This window comes from Urocampus carinirostris, chromosome 18 (assembly GCF_059441175.1).
Source record: "Urocampus carinirostris isolate Australia breed hairy pipefish chromosome 18, RoL_Ucar_1.0, whole genome shotgun sequence".
Lineage (NCBI taxonomy): Eukaryota > Metazoa > Chordata > Actinopteri > Syngnathiformes > Syngnathidae > Urocampus > Urocampus carinirostris.
This window is the reverse complement of record NC_142366.1, coordinates 3910411-3927380: the sequence shown is the minus strand read 5'-3', so window position 1 is coordinate 3927380 and position 16970 is coordinate 3910411. Positions and strand designations below refer to the sequence as shown.

The following is a 16970-nucleotide window of genomic DNA, read 5'->3' as shown; positions in this document are numbered from 1 at the left end:
TGTGTGTGTGTGTGTGTGTGTGTGTGTGTGTGTGTGTGTGTGTGTGTGTGTGTGTGTGTGTGTGTGTGTGTGCGCGCGCATTTTTAATGGCTCAGTGCACATGTGACTTGTGATTAAGTAGAATTGAAAAAAGTGAAGTATGCTGATAGAAATTATACGCATTTTTTGTCATGTGCTGTTCAGAACAAGTCCTGTGTTGGGGTAATTTATGGGTTAAAATTCTCTGTGGGCTGCCCACCACTGTCTTGTCTCACTCAGATGAAGACAAAGCTGTGCTGCAGAGGACAGCTGCACTCTTGCATTTTGCGAATCCTCCTCCAGGTGCCGCTGCAACGGGGGTTGCCCACCGCTTGCCACTGCAACAGGGCATCCCTGCAATAAAAACAAGGTCCAACACATCTGACTTAATCTCACGTCACTCAAATATTAGCCTTATGTGCGTTGTCATGACATTGATGCCAACCTGTCTTTGTCCTGTCCGTCTCCTTGGCAACCACGACTGTGGTTGCCCATGGCGGGTGGCTGGCAAAGCACGCAAACTGTAAACCCTTCGGTGAGGTAGAGCATCCAGTGCATATGCGGCCAGTTCTCCACCACGCAATGAGGAGAGCGCCACTCTAGGGAAAACTCCACACAAAACCTGAAGACGAGTTGAGGTCTGTCAGTGTTACTGGTGTGACATTCTCTAAAATGCTTCAATTGTGATGTTGTGTTTTCAAGGGTTGAAATAATGCTTGAATTGGGGGTGAAGTGCTTGTAAATGCACAATTTTTTTTCTCAATAGGTCTGTTTGAAAATGATCCGCTCTCATGTGGTTTTGCTTTGCCATCGTATGTTTTCCCTTGCAGTTTTAACTGTGGCTGGTATTGGTACATCATGGTCCTGTGAAGTGTCATCGCCCCCTACGAGTTGCGCCCAAGATGACGGGTGCATGATGCCCCCAAACAGGGCATTATGAAATGTGTATTATTGCAAGGATTACGCATTCATTATGGACATTTACTATGGGCCATGCAATAAATCAGGGTAGTGGTTCCCAGTACCCATATTTCTAACATATTTCTAACATATTTCTGAAAATATGTTAGGAACTTACTCAAGATTTAAAAATTGCATATCCTGATAAAAGCACACACACAAAATAAAAATTGCAGATGGATTTGTGGCTCTGATAAATACATCATTAATATCATTTTTTTTATTATTATTTTAATGGTGTTTGAGAAATAAAAAAATTGGCTTTGAAAGTCCTTAGAAAGGCTTGAATTTGGCCATGTAAAAGGTGTACAAACCCTGGTCTGTTTAAAGCAGGACATAGTCATGGTGAAAATCTTACCCTGTGTCCAAAGGGTTCCCGTATCTGTCCCTTTTGCTTCTCCGCTTGCCAAACTCCAGGCTCGTGATGAATGCAGGCCCTGATAACAAAATCTATGGTCAGAGCGTGATCATGGTCATTCAAACACTGCTCACCTGATTCCAGTGCACAGGGGCTCCCATTTTGATCTCTGTAGTCCATGCAGCCGGCTCGTTCTTCCAGGGCAGGGCAGGACTCTCCACCATTGACAGGCGGATGGGTGATGCGCCGCATTCGTGTTCGCCAAGAGGGCCGACATGCCTCAGCACAGCTGCTCCAGAAGCTCCAAGGCTGAATGGAGCATGCTTGAGCTAGAATTTGGGAATCCCAATGTAGGAAATAGAATGTTTTTATTTTCATTGATCACCCCGTAACGCAAACTGCTCACAACTGGATTATACGTGGAACTCCAGGCTAACCATGTAATAAAAGACTTTGATATAAGATTTTTTTTTTTTTAATATTAGGATAGGTCCTGCCTCCTGTGCTCACAGATCCACGGAGAGAAGAAATGCAGCAGCAAAGATTCAAAGCAAAAAGATGCTCTCAGTAGAAGGACCAAGTTCGACTATAGTCATGCATAAAAAGTTCTTCACAGAGTTGAGATACTCGCAGTTTGGGATTTTCTCCAATGGCACAGATTTACAAAAGTGGCGTTTTACATCAAAAACCAAAACTGACCAGTTGAAAAAAGTGCTGTATCGGAGTCAGCTTAGACGGGTCCTTCTGCTACTGGTATCCATGGAATACAGTACTGTTTCAAGTGGGGGAGCAAACCCCTGACCAAAAAAATCTTCCCTAGACACTACAGAAACCCCATCCTGGAGGTAAGGGGATCCGTGAACTTTGAATATTCAATTTGATCCACATTTCTGGTTTTTGATGTACAGTAATAAACTAATGTTTTGGGTAAGGATAAACAAACTAAGTGATTTTGGGGGCTTTGAAAAAGTTATTTTATGCTAAAACAAGATGAACCCGTTAGAGGGGGGGAAATTAAATGGCTCCTATTTATATTTTCTTTTAAAAAACAAATAGACCCAATCGACTGGACAATTGGAACAGAATGAAGGGTTTTTGTGACCTTTATTTTACAGTGGAACCTCAGTTCTCGACCATAATCCGTTCCAGAACCCTGTTCGAAAACCGATTAGGTCGATCACCGAAAATCATTTTTCCCATTAAAAGTAATGTAAAATCCTTTTAATCCGTTCCAACACCCTAAATGTTTACCATGAACGTAAACATGAAGCTAACCGAGGCTAATCGTGCGTTCGCGTTATGTGTAAAAATAAAAAAATCAGGTCGTTTACACGTCATTTAGCACAGGGGTCTCCACAACAAGTGGTGAGCGGTTAAAGGATAAAGAAAAGATTTATGAATAGGATTTCTTACCTTTGTGGTGGTCTGCAGAAGCCATGCTCTATTCCCTCGAAAGAAGGGAAACTCGCACATCTTCATATTTTGCTATTATTTCTTTCTTAAATGCGATAGTTGTACGCACTACTCTTCTTCTTTCACCTGTAGCAACTTTGCTGCTTGCACCGACCTTCTTCCGAGGCATAATTAGGGGTTAAAACACTCCGTTCACCGATATTAAAAACGAAAGCAAAAAGAAGTGCGCGGTCACGTGACAACAGTTCTTCACGAGGGGTGGGGGCAATCTACACCCGTAGGCCGCTCAGCATCGCCCCTAGCGTACCGGCGTTCGAACTCCGATTTTTTGAACGAAAAGCGAAGCAAGAATTTCTCGAAATGTTTGGTCGAGAACCAATTTGTTCGAACTGAGAGGCGTTCGAAAACCGAGGTTCCACTGTATATGAAACAACCTTTTTTATACAAAACAATCTGTATTTTTGGGATTGTTAGAAATTATCCAATTTAGAAGGTGGGTGGTGCTTTAATTTGTCCTTTCAAACACACTTTAGGATTAATATTAGAACAGCTTTTTTCCATCTTCGCAACACTGCTAAAATCCGCCCTATACTTTCTCCGTCGGATGCGGAGATTATAATTCATGTGTTTGTTACCGCCCGTTTCGATGACTGTATTGCACTACTCTCCGGTCTCCCGTGGCCCAAAATCAAGAGCCTTCAGCTAATACAAAATGCTGCAGCGAGGCTTTTAACTAAGACAGGAAAGTTTTATCACATTACCCCGATTTTAGCTAACCTGCATTGGCTCCCTGTTAGCTTAAGTGATTTTAAGGTTCTGTTGGTATTATACAAAATCATGCATGGACTTGCTCCCTCGTATCTTTCAGATTTAATTTCCCCCTATGTTCCGATCCGAAGCCTTCGCTCTGAAAATGCTGGTCTACAAGTGACCCCAAGAGCCAAGAAAAGATCCGCAGATTCAAGAGCCTTCTCCATTCGGGCCCCGGTGCTGTGGAATGCTCTTCCCCATGAGATTTGACCTGCAACCTCAGTGGAACTGTTTAAATCTAGGCTTAAAACACACTTCTATTTTATAGCATACGAATAACCTAGATTTTATGTTGACATTAGCTGTGTATTATTTGTTTTTGCAACATCCTTTGCAGCCTGGTCATTCTGAAAGGGGATTACCTCATTTACGGTCGAGGTCTAGGTTTCTTCGTTTTCCTCATGTTGAGGTTTTTGAGTTTTTTCTTGCCCTCATGTAGGTTAAGATCAGGGGATGGTGTAATAATAGTCTGTGGTTTGCAATAATCTGTGGTCTGTGCAGCCCTTTGAGACTGATTAAGGGCTATACAAATATGACTTGACTTAAAGCTGGGTCAAAGCAATTAAGTAGCCAATGATCAATCCATACAACAACATGGCGGCGCATGGGTACATGCTTGCGGCTCGTTGCTCTCCAGCTAATATTCTATTTATTGCCGTTCTCTTGTCTATTTTGCTTTCACTTTTGGACACATGTGTGGCCAAAAATACTTACAGTAGGGACGAACTTATTCGGTTGGGTGGGCGTCTAAATTTCGACTTTTCGGGCACATTTTATACCGCCTATGATATACCGAGCGAACTTCAAAGAGATCCGGCATCCTTGTGGACAATTATTCCTCCTACTAAACGACGACAACGGCGCCGTAAGGACAGAAAACAGAAGCGTGGTTGCCGTGCAGGTAGATGTGTGAAGCGTGCGAAGTCTAAGCAGCAAGATGGACGCGAGGATGTAACTAATTCCACCATTCATTCCTCGCCGGACAACCGAAGCTTTACACTCAGCGCGCACGAAAAGCAACAACCGCGGCATCTTTTGAAGATCTCGACAAAGACTACAAAGAGCTCAGCTAAGTCAAATGATTCAGCAAAGCTAAAATTTGGTCTGTTAAATATTAGATCGCTTGCTCCAAAAGCTTTACTTGTTGATAACATTATTCGTGATTATAAACTTAACTGTATGGGTCTTTGTGAAACCTGGTTACGCCCGGATGAGTATTTAGCGCTAAATTATGCTTCTCCCCCAGACTACGAGAGTAGCCATGTAGCACGCACGTCAAAAAAGGGTGGCGGTGTCGCGCTCATTTCTGAAAAAACGCTCAAATTTAATCCTCGTACCTCTAATAATTACAAGGCGTTTGAGGCTCTTGTGATGCGGTCCTCTCTATTGTCAATTTATGTAATAACTATCTATCGTGCACCTGGGCCGTACACAACTTTCTTAGACGAATTTGCTGAACTTTTGTCTGAACTAGTAACCTATGCAGACAAAATTATAATTATGGGAGACTTTAACATTCATATGAACTCCCCACTCAGTTCACTTACTATTGCGTTTAATTCTCTAATTGATGCATTTGGTTTTAATCAACTGGTTGATTTGCCAACCCATAAAGATGGGAACACGCTAGACTTGATTCTGACTCGAGGAGTTTTAACCTCAAACATCATGGTGTTACCGTGTACTACCGTTATCTCGGATCATTATTTAGTTACATTTGCGGTGCTAGCTAAAAGTAGTGTTAAAAAAGCTGAAGGATTTAGCGGACGCAATATAAGCACTGGCACGGTTTCTGAGCTCTTTGAACTACTTCCTGGAGCAGTTGCGTCCTTTCCTTCATACAATGGCCCGATAGACTCACTCATAAATGATTTCAATACCACCCTGACTAGTGTCCTGGATTCAATAGCGCCCATGAAGCTAAAATCACGTCCTAAAAGACGCACGCCTTGGTTTACTGATGAAACTAGAACCCTTAAACAAGAATGCAGGAAATTGGAAAGAAAATGGCGCACTACCAAGCTTGAGGTTTTCCATCAAACATGGTGTGACAGCTTGTTAAAGTATACAGTAAAGCGGCCCTTGCCTCTGCAAAATCGGCCTATCTTTCGAAGGTGATTGCGTCTCAAAAGAACAATCCCAAAGCACTTTTTGAAACTGTAGCATCGCTTACAAGGCAACAGACTACTGCAGATAGTTCGACGCACTCTGCTCATGACTTAATGGTCTTCTTTACTAAGAAGATTCAATGCATACAGGAAGAAATTGCTAAAGAAATTATTAATACCACACATACTAAAGGGCTGAAATCTACAGATGCACGACAGGGTGGCTGTCCTGGGAAATTGTCCAGTTTTAGTGAACTGTCACTTGATGATCTCAAACAGGTGGTGAATGCGGCCAAACCGACAACTTGCCAGTTCGACCCGCTCCCAGGTTCACTTATTAAAAGTCTTTTTGGCGTCCTTGGACCTTCAGTTCTAAATATTATAAACATATCACTCTCCTCAGGTGTAGTTCCAGCAGCTTTTAAGTCCGCCGTTATTAAACCCACACTGAAAAGACCCAACCTTGATCCAGAAATCTTAAGTAATTATAGACCTGTGTCAAACCTACCTTTCCTCTCTAAAGTACTTGAAAAAGTAGTGGCACAGCAGCTAAATGTTTTCATATCCGAGAATTACCTTTTTGAATCCATGCAATCAGGATTCAGGGCTAACCACTCTACTGAGACAGCTCTGATCAAGGTAAAAAATGATCTCCTACTGGCAATGGATTCTGGCGCTTCATCACTTTTGCTGCTGCTGGATCTTAGTGCTGCTTTTGACACAGTGCGCCACAATTTCCTACTAGAACGGTTGGAAAAATGTATTGGTCTCTCAGGAACCGTCCTCTCGTGGTTCAGATCCTACCTCTCAGATAGGACGCACTGTGTTAAATATGGTGAAATCTGAGCCCTTTAATGTTACCTGCGGTGTTCCGCAGGGTTCAGTGCTTGGCCCCCTTCTTTTCAGTATTTACATGCTTCCATTAGGTGATATTATTCGCAAGTACAATATCAGCTTCCACTGCTACGCAGACGACACTCAACTATATCTTCCGTTGGAGGAATCTCACACACTAAACTGTGGAAATTTGGAGGCTTGCCTCATTGAGATAAAAGAGTGGATGTCACTCAATTTCTTGCGTCTTAACTCTGAAAAGACCGAAATGTTAGTCATTGGTCCATCTAAATGCCGTGATATATTCTCAAAAACTGCTGTGAACATTGACAAATGTCACATCACACAGAGTGACTCAGTTAAAAATTTAGGTGTCATATTTGACCCTGATCTATCCTTTGAAATGCATGTAAAGAAAACTACTAGAACCGCTTTCTTCCATCTTCGTAACATTGCTAAAATCCGTTCAATACTGTCTCAGTCTGATGCGGAAATTATAATTCATGCGTTTGTCACCTCCCGTCTCGATTACTGTAATGCACTACTCTCTGGTCTCCCGAAGTCTAGAATCAAGTCACTTCAGCTGGTACAAAATGCCGCAGCGAGGCTTTTAACTAGGACAAAAAAGTATGATCACATAACACCGATTTTGGCTAACCTGCATTGGCTCCCAGTTAGCCATAGATGTGATTTCAAGGTTCTCTTAGTATTGTACAAAATCATACATGGACTTGCTCCCTCTTATCTTTCAGATCTGATTTGCCCCTACGTCCCGGTCCGAAGCCTAAGATCTGAGAGTGCCGGTCTTCTGGTGATCCCAAGAGCAAAGAAGTGTTCTGCTGGTTCTAGAGCGTTCTCCATCTGGGCACCGGTGCTGTGGAATGCTCTTCCCCCTGAGATCTGATCTGCAACCTCAGTGGAAATGTTTAAATCTAAACTTAAAACTCACTTCTACTCCATAGCATATGAATAACCTACTCTTCTCGTCGGCTGAAAAAATAGTCTGTGTAATATAGTGTAATAATCTGTGAAGCCCTTTGAGACTCTTCGTGATTTAGGGCTATACAAATAAAAATGACTTGACTTGACTTGACTTGACTTGAATTAGCTGCACCGCTTACCCTCAGTAGGGTCACGGAGGTGCTGGAGCCCATCCCAGCAATCATGGGGCAGTGGGCAGGGGACACCCTGAACTGGTAGCCAGTCGCAGGGCACACGGACAGACAACTCGCTCGCTCTTCACACCTAGGGGCAATTTGGACCAGCCAATCCACTTGAAATGCATGTCTTTGAAATGTGGGATGAAACCGGAGTGCACTGAGGAAACCCACGCAAGCACGGGGAGAACATACAAACTCCGCACAGGAAGTCCGGTAGCTGGATCTGAACCCACACAGGATGTTCCCAAGACCGTAGAACTGTGCCGCACACGCGCTAACCACTGCGCCGCCGTGCTGCCCCAATCCATACACAGGCTGGTTTATCTTACATTCAACGTAAAGCAACAGCCATTGTTTTTGGGCATAAAAGTGAAATTTAAAAAAACAATTTGAGCCAAATAACTCATTTAAATAAGGACCAGACGTTACGGCCTGAAAAATAAAATGTAATTTTTATTCTCTTTTTTTTCAATTCAATTCAAAGTGTTTGTCATAGGGCACATTTTTACAAAAACTTACTCTCGAGGTGTTACACTGACAGACCACCTTTTGGCTGAACGTCGCTGGGGAATCCTTTATATTAGAGCTCATGAAATAACGTAGGTTCGCTTTTGAGACACTTTATAATGAAAAGCCACAAAAAATTGTAATCGGCCAAGCATACAGAGCAATTTGATTGTGTAAACCAGGGGTGTCAAACTCATTTTAACTCGGGGGCCACACGATAGAACAAACATTCTGTCGGGGGCCGGACTAGTAGATTAAAGAGAAAGAAAAAGAAAGATAAAGAAATAAAAGAAAGAGGGAGGGAAAAGGAAAGAGGGCGGGACAAAGAAAGAAAAAGAGAGAGAGGAGAGAGAGCGTGAGAAACAAAAGAGATAAAAAGTCGTGAGAGAGGGGGAAAAGAAAGGGAGAGGAAGAAAGAAATCCAAAGAGAAATAGAAGGACTGAAGGAGAGAAAAGAGAAAAGAAAGCGCGAAGGGTAGGGAGAGAGAAAGAGAAAAGAGAAAAGGAAAAAAGGAAGTTAGAGCAAAAGAAGTTAAAAAGACACAGAGAGAGAAAGAGACAAAGAGCAACAAAGGAAGAGAAAAAGAGAGACAGAGAGTGAAAGAGACAGAGACAGAGTGGAAAAAAAGGGGTGGAAAAAAAGAGAGAGAGAGAGAGAGAGAGAGAGAGAGAGATAAATAAATACAAGTACATTGTCTTTGTGAGAGGCACCTGGCTTTGGCAACATCAAGTTGACATATTTCAACTTGCAGCCCGTTTTTCTCTTGCGCTTCTCTGAGTGTTGTCTCGCGGGCCGGATTCAATCCCTTAGCGGGCCTGATCTGGCCCGCGGGCCGCCAGTTCGACACCTGTGGTGTAAACACTAGGGGTTGGCGGAGCTGTGCACACAGCGCACTTCTCTCTGCTCAGCGCCGTCTGCAACGACGGTAAATATGTCTGCTCAGCGGTTGTTTGCAGTATTTTTTGAAATATCCACAAAAGAACTCTGATTGCTCCTCGTTTTGAAACAATAATTTACCGAAAGAATGAAGGTCAAAGTGAGCCTCAAAGATTTTAAGTACCGGTAATTGCAAGAGGGAGACAGGTATAAAGTGGTAAGTTTGTTGGAATGGGACACATGCTATAGCATGATTCGTATTTAGTACATTCTATCAACGTCACACAGTGAAATCAAATGAGTTATGCGATTATGTTTGGCGGTTTTGCTGAAATTTGTCTTAAATATATGGTATGCAGGGTTCCTGCGGCTCCTTGAAAAGACTTTTAAGGCATTGAATTCATTATTCTAAAAATAAGGGCCTTAATAAGCAATAAAATGTCTTAAATCAAATTTTAAAAAGTAAAAAGAATATAATAATATTTATCAATTGTCCACATTTAGGGAGTCAAATTTTTGTTTCCAAGCAAGCTATCTATGAATTTCGCAGTGTTGTTTTTCAAAAAAGTTTTTCACTCGACCAAAAAATCATTTTTAATGTGTCATGATAATAATGCTTCATGAATGTAGCAGAAAAGTTCTTTGGAATTGGTTATCGACCAGTTTTGACTGAGGATCCATGTAATACTGTAAACATCCTTTCTATTTATTGTTTTTATTTTATTTGTTTCAATTGTCTTTATTTTTTGTCGACCTGGTCTTGAATTTTATTTCAAAAGGCATTAAAAAAGTATTAAAAGTGTTGAATTTAACTTCCCTTAGGCTGTAGGAACCCTGGTATGGCTCTCTCTCAAATGAAAATCGAAATATTTTGCTATTATGGCTCTTAGAGTCAAACAGGTTGCCAACTGTTTTAGAGGTTGACCTATTTTACCGTTACTTCTAATAATTACAACCTGGTAATAACATACTTCAGGAAATGCATATTTCTGGTAAACTGGTAGCCCTTGCGCCAATCAAAAAAAAAAAAATTCTCAGCTTAAAAAAAGGTTGGTGACCCCTGTTTTTCCCTCTTCGGCCTCACGTTTGACGTGTGCCGTTGCACTGTAATTTCCTAAACTGATCGACTTAATCGCATTCTTCAAATAGTTGTCCTTCTCAGGCTCCGGATAGGCAAACAGTTCCGTCTCTGTGAGATATTCACCCACAGCAGATAGGCATATGTGCGTCTTATCTTTCCTAGGGGATGCATGCCTTTCACGATGCAGTGCAAAAGCACCTGCTCACCTGGGCAGTGCGAGAAGTAGTCAAAGCAGCAATCCCGTGTGGCAGTGCAGCCTTGGTCACAGTAACACGTCCCGTAGACACGGTCCATCCTCCAGCCGGTGGAGGTGCAGCCCATGTCCCGGCCAGGACAGCACTGACCCGCGCAGCCCCCTGAAACCTGATGGGGTGCCCCCGCACTCGCCAAAAGCAACAGAAAGTAGGCCATCTCCATTTTGGGCAATCATCAGATGGGGACAACTTTCAGTGTCAGCGACTCCATGTGTCCAATGTCTTTCCTCTGAGACTGAATGGACTCGATTGGAAAGGGAGAAATTGTTTTTCTCACCCTCCCTCCTGTGCTTCCTTGTAAGCACGCCCCCATTGCCGTCACTCCTTTTTGGGCCACTCAAGGAGAAGAAAAAAGGGAGGAATGTGAGTCAAGTGTGTCAACTATGACCCTTTAACTGTCATTCTTGCTTGTTCCTTAGTATCTTTAACTGATCAGAGGTATATCCTCAGTGACTGGTTAAAATGCTATATAAACATAACTGTTAACCTGTACGGTTTTGCCGTACAAAGTAGGTTTTTTTTATGCTTTTTAAGACGAGTACGACATACAAGGAAATCTGTAAACGCAAATTTGTCAATGATGGGTACCATCCGGTATACACCAACTATCACGAAACGGAAAATCAATCAAGTCAAAGGAGTTCGCAGCGGAAGCCTCTATCTCGGTATCTTTTTTTTTTGTTGCAAACGAAGCGAGCGGTTTGATGCTACTGTGCGCATGCGTCTGCCGCAATGTAACCTTGAAAAAAAATAGAGGAAACCAGCCAAAGGTAGTTGCTTGTAGTCCTATAAAGAAAGTGTTTAAATCTTATCCACATAGCAACATATGTTGGCCTGGAGAATGATGGGCGCCACCAGGCTGTACTTGCCCAAGACATGCAACAATACAATTACATTTTTTGTACACTAATTCCTTAACGCCATTACATGTATTCTAACTCCCCAACCCTCATCAATCTGCGCCAACTTTTTCTCTGTACAAAATAACCTGTTCTGGTGGGTTGTACTTAAAGAACCACTCAAGGTAGGGTGCGTAGTTTTATGTGTCCTTAAAAAGTTAGTTTCTCTATTAAGATGGTGAACTAAGTTCAGAGAGCCCTTATGCTTTATTTTCTATTGCGCCTATCTGCTTGTATCTTACTTTAATTGTGTTCAAAATGACACAATTTGCCCATTTCAAACAATGACATGGTTTTTATGCGCTATTTCTTGAAGGCAGGTTGCATAGTTTGCGATGTCTTCCAAAAGTTATTCGAAGAAATGAGGGGGAGGGGTTGGAGTTATTTCGAGCACATCTGAGAAATGCACATACAGTACTTGGATGCGTAACACAAGGAGCTTGTTGCAATGATGACACAAGCCGGATGATGCAGTGGGTAAGAAAGTTCCAAATTCCGTACAGCACCTTTTATTTTGTGAACGAAACTACCCAATTGTTTTTTTGAAGTAACAATTTTACCTTGTTCTTTCTTACAAAACAATTAACCAACATAATTTTAGTCTATTTATGAAATTAATTTTGAAGCTCAGTTTGAGGTGTCACTCAGATAAACACAGCCCATTTTTCTTAGTACCTGTATTTGTGCAAAATAACCGTGGCAGTTCGGTGGAATTCACTAGTGAAGTGTCTCAACCCACACTTGACCCAAATTGGGTTGTTTTGGACACAACATTTTTCAGCTTTTCAAAATAAATTGTAAACAAATCATTCTTTAGACTTTTTAGAATTAAGTATTATTCTTATTTTATGAAGCGGGCAGCTTAAAATTAGTCATTGGCCCAAAGATGGCCCTCAAGTAGTTTGGAGACCCTGAAATGTCAGGGAAGGATTATCCATTTTACCAATCAAAAATCAGTCTATTGCAGGGAACCTTCAGCAGACGTCTGTAATGACTTCTGCGTGATGCTCCCGGGAGGTCAAGCAACGCTAATAACCTTCATCTCCACCACGATCATCTTCATCATCACCACCGGCCGAGACTAGCGCATCTGCATGACCTCACAAGTATGTTATGTTGTTGTGTGTGACTAAAATATAATAATTGAGCAGTCTTTTGTGCTTCCAAATCAAGTTGACTGACCAAAGCAGGCCTCACGTGCATTTGAAAACAGGCAAATTAACGTGTCAATTAGCATCAATATTGATTTTAAAACCCTTCAGATATTAAAACTTAAATATATAACTACACAAAACTACCCACGAGCTTTATGGCATTCAGGCTAACACATACAATGGAAAACAACAACGGTATTTGAACACACAGATACACAGGTGCACAGATACTACTCATAGTTATAAAAATTACTATATTTTTTATACTGTAATAAAAATTACCCCACTACCTTTTGGCTTTTTGATTTGGGCACAGCACACCAAAAAAATCAATCATTATTTAACGTAAGTGTCATGATTTCTGATGTGACTCAGGTGTGCCCGCTCATTTGGCGCCAACTGATTGGCTCCCAGTCAGTATTTGAACCCAGTCCTGTCACCCCTGTTGTCAGTCCGTCTGCGAATCGCCGTGTGTACTAGGCAAGCCTTTTTCGACCCTGACTCACGCCTGTCCCGTTTTTTGCTCCTGGTTGTCTCCCGCTATGACCTGTTTTTTTATCCCGACCACATCTTGCTCTCCCAGTACCAACCAGTTTTCCGCCCCTGACACCGCCATCGCTCGCTACGTAAAATCCACTTCAGTGTTTGGATCACAGTCTGAGTACGAGGGCGACTTGCTTACCGCGCCCAGTGAACACCGGATCGTGGGCGCAGCCCTGCCTCTCTCTTTCAATAAAACTTGCTGTAAACGTCACGCAAGTGGGTCCTTTTTCCGTTCTGGTCCTGACATTAAGAAACAATTTGCACACAAACAGCTGTACTATACAATAATACAATTCTTAAAGCCCCAGTGTGTAATATTTGACCACTCGATTCCACTGCTGTCTAATACAAACAAAAAAACAGTTCCACAAAGCACTGCAAGACTCCTGACAAACATGACGACAACTACTTGGTGACATTCCTCTATGTCAGACATGTCCAATGTCCGGCCCGGGGGCCAAATGCGGCCCGTGGGCAATTTTAATCCGGCCCACAGCCTCCGTCATAAAATCAATAACGCCTGTAGAATTATGTACCAGTAATACATTGAGCAGCAGCGCTGTTACCTGCGTGTTCTAAGTGCTGCCATTTAGAGGCTCAAATAGGAACAGCAAATTAGTATGTGAAGCCCCCCAATTTTCTAAAATGGCGGCAATTAACAAAAGGAGGAAAGTTGACTGCAAAGGGCCGACGGTCCAAGGATGAGTGGAATTTGGACTATTTCTTCACTGAAATACGTAACAACTGTGTCTGCCTCATTTGTAAAGAGGCAGTGGCTGTTTTTAAAGAGTTCAATGTGAAGCGACATTACCAAACAAAACATGCTGACGCATATGAGAAGATCACAGGTAATGAACGCAGCGAGAAACTGAAACATCTTGAAGCTAGCTTAATCTCACAGCAGCAATATTTTACAAAAGCTCGAGAGTCGTATGAGAATGCTAGTTACGAGGTAGCAGCGCTGATCGCAAAGCATTGCAAAACTTTCACCGAGGGTGAATTTATCAAAGACTGTGTGATTTACAATGGTAAAAAAACATCTGTCCTGAGAAGCAGCAAGAGTTTGCCAAAGTCTGCCTGGCACGTAACACTGTGGCGCGCAGGATTGAGGAGGTGTCATCGGACATCAAAAGACAATTGGAAGTCAGAGGAAAGGATTTTGACTTTTTTTCACTAGCTTGCGATGAAAGCACAGACGCCTCTGACACTGCTCGGTTACTTATTTTTTTGAGAGAAGTGGACAACGAAATGAATATTCCTGAAGAACTACTTGACCTACAGAGCCTGAAAAACAGATTTATTCTCTTCTGTTTGCGCTGCCGTGTTTAACATGAAACTCCCGTGAAATGAAATTTCTGGGATAATTACGGATGGCGCGCCATCGATGACTGGCAAACACAGCGGATTAGCAACGCTAATAAGTAACAAAGTAAGTGAAGACGGAGGGAAAGCTGTAAAAATCCATTGCATCATTCATCAGCAAGTTATGTGTGCTAAACATCTCGGATACGAACATGTTATGGGACCGGTGATAAAATCAATCAACTATATCCGCTCCAGAGCGCTATGCCACCGTCAGTTCCTACAGTTTCTCAGCAAGATTCATGCAGAATATGGAGATGTTGTCTATCACAATGACGTGAGATGGCTCAGTCGGGGTTCTGCACTGTCACGCTTCTACTCACTTAGGCAAGAAATTGGTGAGTTTTGGGCTGAAAAAGGACAACCTATGGGAGAGCTAAGTGACCCTATTTGGCTGGCTGATTTGGGGTTTCTAGTTGACATTACAAAGCATCTTAATGTCCTCAACACCAGTCTCCAAGGACCAGATGCAGTCATAAGCCAACTATATTCACATGTCAAGGCCTTTGGAATCAAGCTGCAACTGTTTGAAAGACACCTGTCGTCGACCCAGCCCAGCACTGCACACTTTCCAGCGCTGCAAGAAATCATGGCCAGATTCCACCAGAGCGATTTCAGTGTGCAAACAAGGAGGTACGCGTCAGATATTTCATCTCTGGCTGAAGAGTTTAAACAACGCTTTCAGAACTTTGCAGCAATCGAGAAGGAGATCAATCTTTTTTCCACACCTTTCTCTGTGGACACAGATGATGTTCCAGACAATTTGCAGCTGGAGGTCATTGAGCTGCAGTGTGACACAGAGTTCAGCAGTCAGCACCAGCAGCTTACTCTTGCCAACTTTTACCGACAGCTGAATAAGGACAGGTTTCCAGAGATTCAAGCATTTGGTAAGAAAATGTTAAGCATGTTTGGGTCGACGTATTTGTGTGAGAAGACATTCTCGGTTATGAACTTAAATAAGCGCTACACCGCTAGTGCGCACATCACCACTGCACATCCTGTCCCTGGGTCGCCAATCGAGAGGGAGATAGCGGTGTGCCAATCAACATTTATAGTTACTGTCATATTTTAAATATGACAATTTATCTGTTATTGTCTTTAAAAATTCTGTAAATATTAAACTGCCATGGTGAGATATTTTTTTATGTTTCAAATGTAATCTGCACCCAAGAGTACAATTACTTCTCTTCTTCTGTTACAAAAAAGTTAATCAAAGTGAAATTTGATATGCATGTTTCAAATGAACCAAAACATGCTTAAAATAGCTGAAATTAAAATAAAAAAGCAAATGTGAAACACAGAATGGCTTGCTGAAATGTATTTAAATTAATTGCTGTTATGTGTAAAGAAGGTCCGCCAAGGTTACCCCCCCTACATTTTTAACACACCAAATCTGGCCCCCTTTGCAAAAAGTTTGGACACCCCTGCTCTATGTCAAGGAAATAACATTGGTAGATAGTCCATTTATTTTTGCCTATTAGTCAAATTTACTGAATGAAAGTTTTTGCACCAAGGAAGCTTACATAATTGTCAGCCATCTTGCTGCAACGGGTTCGCCGAACCTCACAAAAGCCTGGGCAAAAAAATATTAATCAGAGAAATAGTAAATAGTGCGGTTTGGTCACTTTGAGTCTCTGTGGTTTGTATTCTTCCTTGTGCTTTTATCACTTGTTTTTCATTGCACAATGTAGCTTATATCAAGTTGTCAAATAAGTGGAATCCTTTTCGTACCTTGCAAACATTTATGGAAAGAAATAATGCATCTTTTACACAATTTTTATAGAAATACGTTAGTTGTGTTTCGCTCGTACTGTTTGTTCAATAAACCAGTTCAAGAGTGTTTGTGCTGCCCCAATTAAAGAACAGAAAAGCGACTTGTAGTTAGGCAAACATGCAGCCAATGTTTTCCAACACGCCCTACTTTGAAACATGCTTGTATGCCGTCAGACAAACACTACTCCATTTCCTGTCCCAGGTGACATCCGTATGGGGAATGTAAACTGTGGCCATTCCCATGGCGACGGGTGACCCAGCCAATGTTGACAAACCGATGAGCTCATAGGCGTCTTGTCTTTGACCTGGTAGGGACTTTTTTAACCATCCATCCATTGTCTTCCGCTTATCCGAGGTCGGGTCGCGGGGGCAGCAGCGTTAAAAGGGAAGCCCAGACGTCTCTGTCCCCAGCCACCTCCTACAGCTCATCCGACGGGACCCCGAGGCAATCCCAAGCCAGCCGAGAGACATAGTCCCCCCCAACGTGTCCTGGGTCGCCCCCCGGGCCTCCTCCTTTTTTAACCAATGCCTACATAAAAGTAGTGTATAAATAACCAAAAATAACACCCAGCCCAAGAGCTAGAATTCACGTGAGATAGAGTAAAATTTCACCACTAGAGGGTGTTGAAAGCTTAGAATGGAGCTGAATCATGTACACTCGAAGAAGACACTATGAAAGGCCAAAGGATACCACTTGGCAAAATTCTTAGCACACAAAAAAATCTATCATTAATTAACATTAAGAAACAAACAATTTGCAAACAAGCAGCTGCACTACAGTATAGAATGATATAATTATTAAAGCCCCGGTGTGTAATATTTGACCACTAGATGCCACTGCTTTCTAATGCGAACAAAA

At 42.2% G+C, this 16970-nt stretch overlaps 2 protein-coding genes across 2 annotated transcripts; one reads left to right on the top strand and one right to left on the bottom strand.

The window, feature by feature from the left end:
* Nucleotides 1-12: 12 nt before the first annotated feature.
* On the bottom strand, nt 13-10643 carry sbspon (somatomedin B and thrombospondin type 1 domain containing). The gene is made up of 5 exons (XM_088322471.1): nt 10333-10643; nt 1471-1665; nt 1337-1415; nt 464-640; nt 13-372 (listed from the first exon to the last, which is right to left on the bottom strand). Exons 1-5 carry the CDS (start codon nt 10541-10543, stop codon nt 255-257), a joined length of 780 nt encoding a protein of 259 aa, XP_088178597.1. The 5' UTR covers nt 10544-10643; the 3' UTR covers nt 13-254.
* Nucleotides 10644-14495: 3852 nt separating this feature from the next.
* Nucleotides 14496-16366, top strand: LOC148348060 (general transcription factor II-I repeat domain-containing protein 2A-like). Its single transcript, XM_088322853.1, has 3 exons — nt 14496-14676; nt 14755-15225; nt 16314-16366. Exons 1-3 carry the CDS (start codon nt 14496-14498, stop codon nt 16364-16366), a joined length of 705 nt encoding a protein of 234 aa, XP_088178979.1.
* The last annotated feature ends 604 nt before the right edge of the window (nt 16367-16970 follow it).

Coding starts and splice junctions, on each gene's coding strand:
- LOC148348060 (XM_088322853.1), top strand. CDS start 14,496: ATGGGACCGGTGATAAAATCAATCAACTATATCCGCTCCAGAGCGCTA. Junction 14,677..14,754: donor CTCACTTAGGCAAGAAATTG/GTGAGTTTTGGG, acceptor TGGGGTTTCTAG/TTGACATTACAAAGCATCTT. Junction 15,226..16,313: donor TCCAGAGATTCAAGCATTTG/GTAAGAAAATGT, acceptor TTCCTGTCCCAG/GTGACATCCGTATGGGGAAT.
- sbspon (XM_088322471.1), bottom strand. CDS start 10,543: ATGGAGATGGCCTACTTTCTGTTGCTTTTGGCGAGTGCGGGGGCACCC. Junction 1,666..10,332: donor CTACTTCTCGCACTGCCCAG/GTGAGCAGGTGC, acceptor CCCAAATTCTAG/CTCAAGCATGCTCCATTCAG. Junction 373..463: donor GACGGACAGGACAAAGACAG/GTTGGCATCAAT, acceptor TTTTTATTGCAG/GGATGCCCTGTTGCAGTGGC.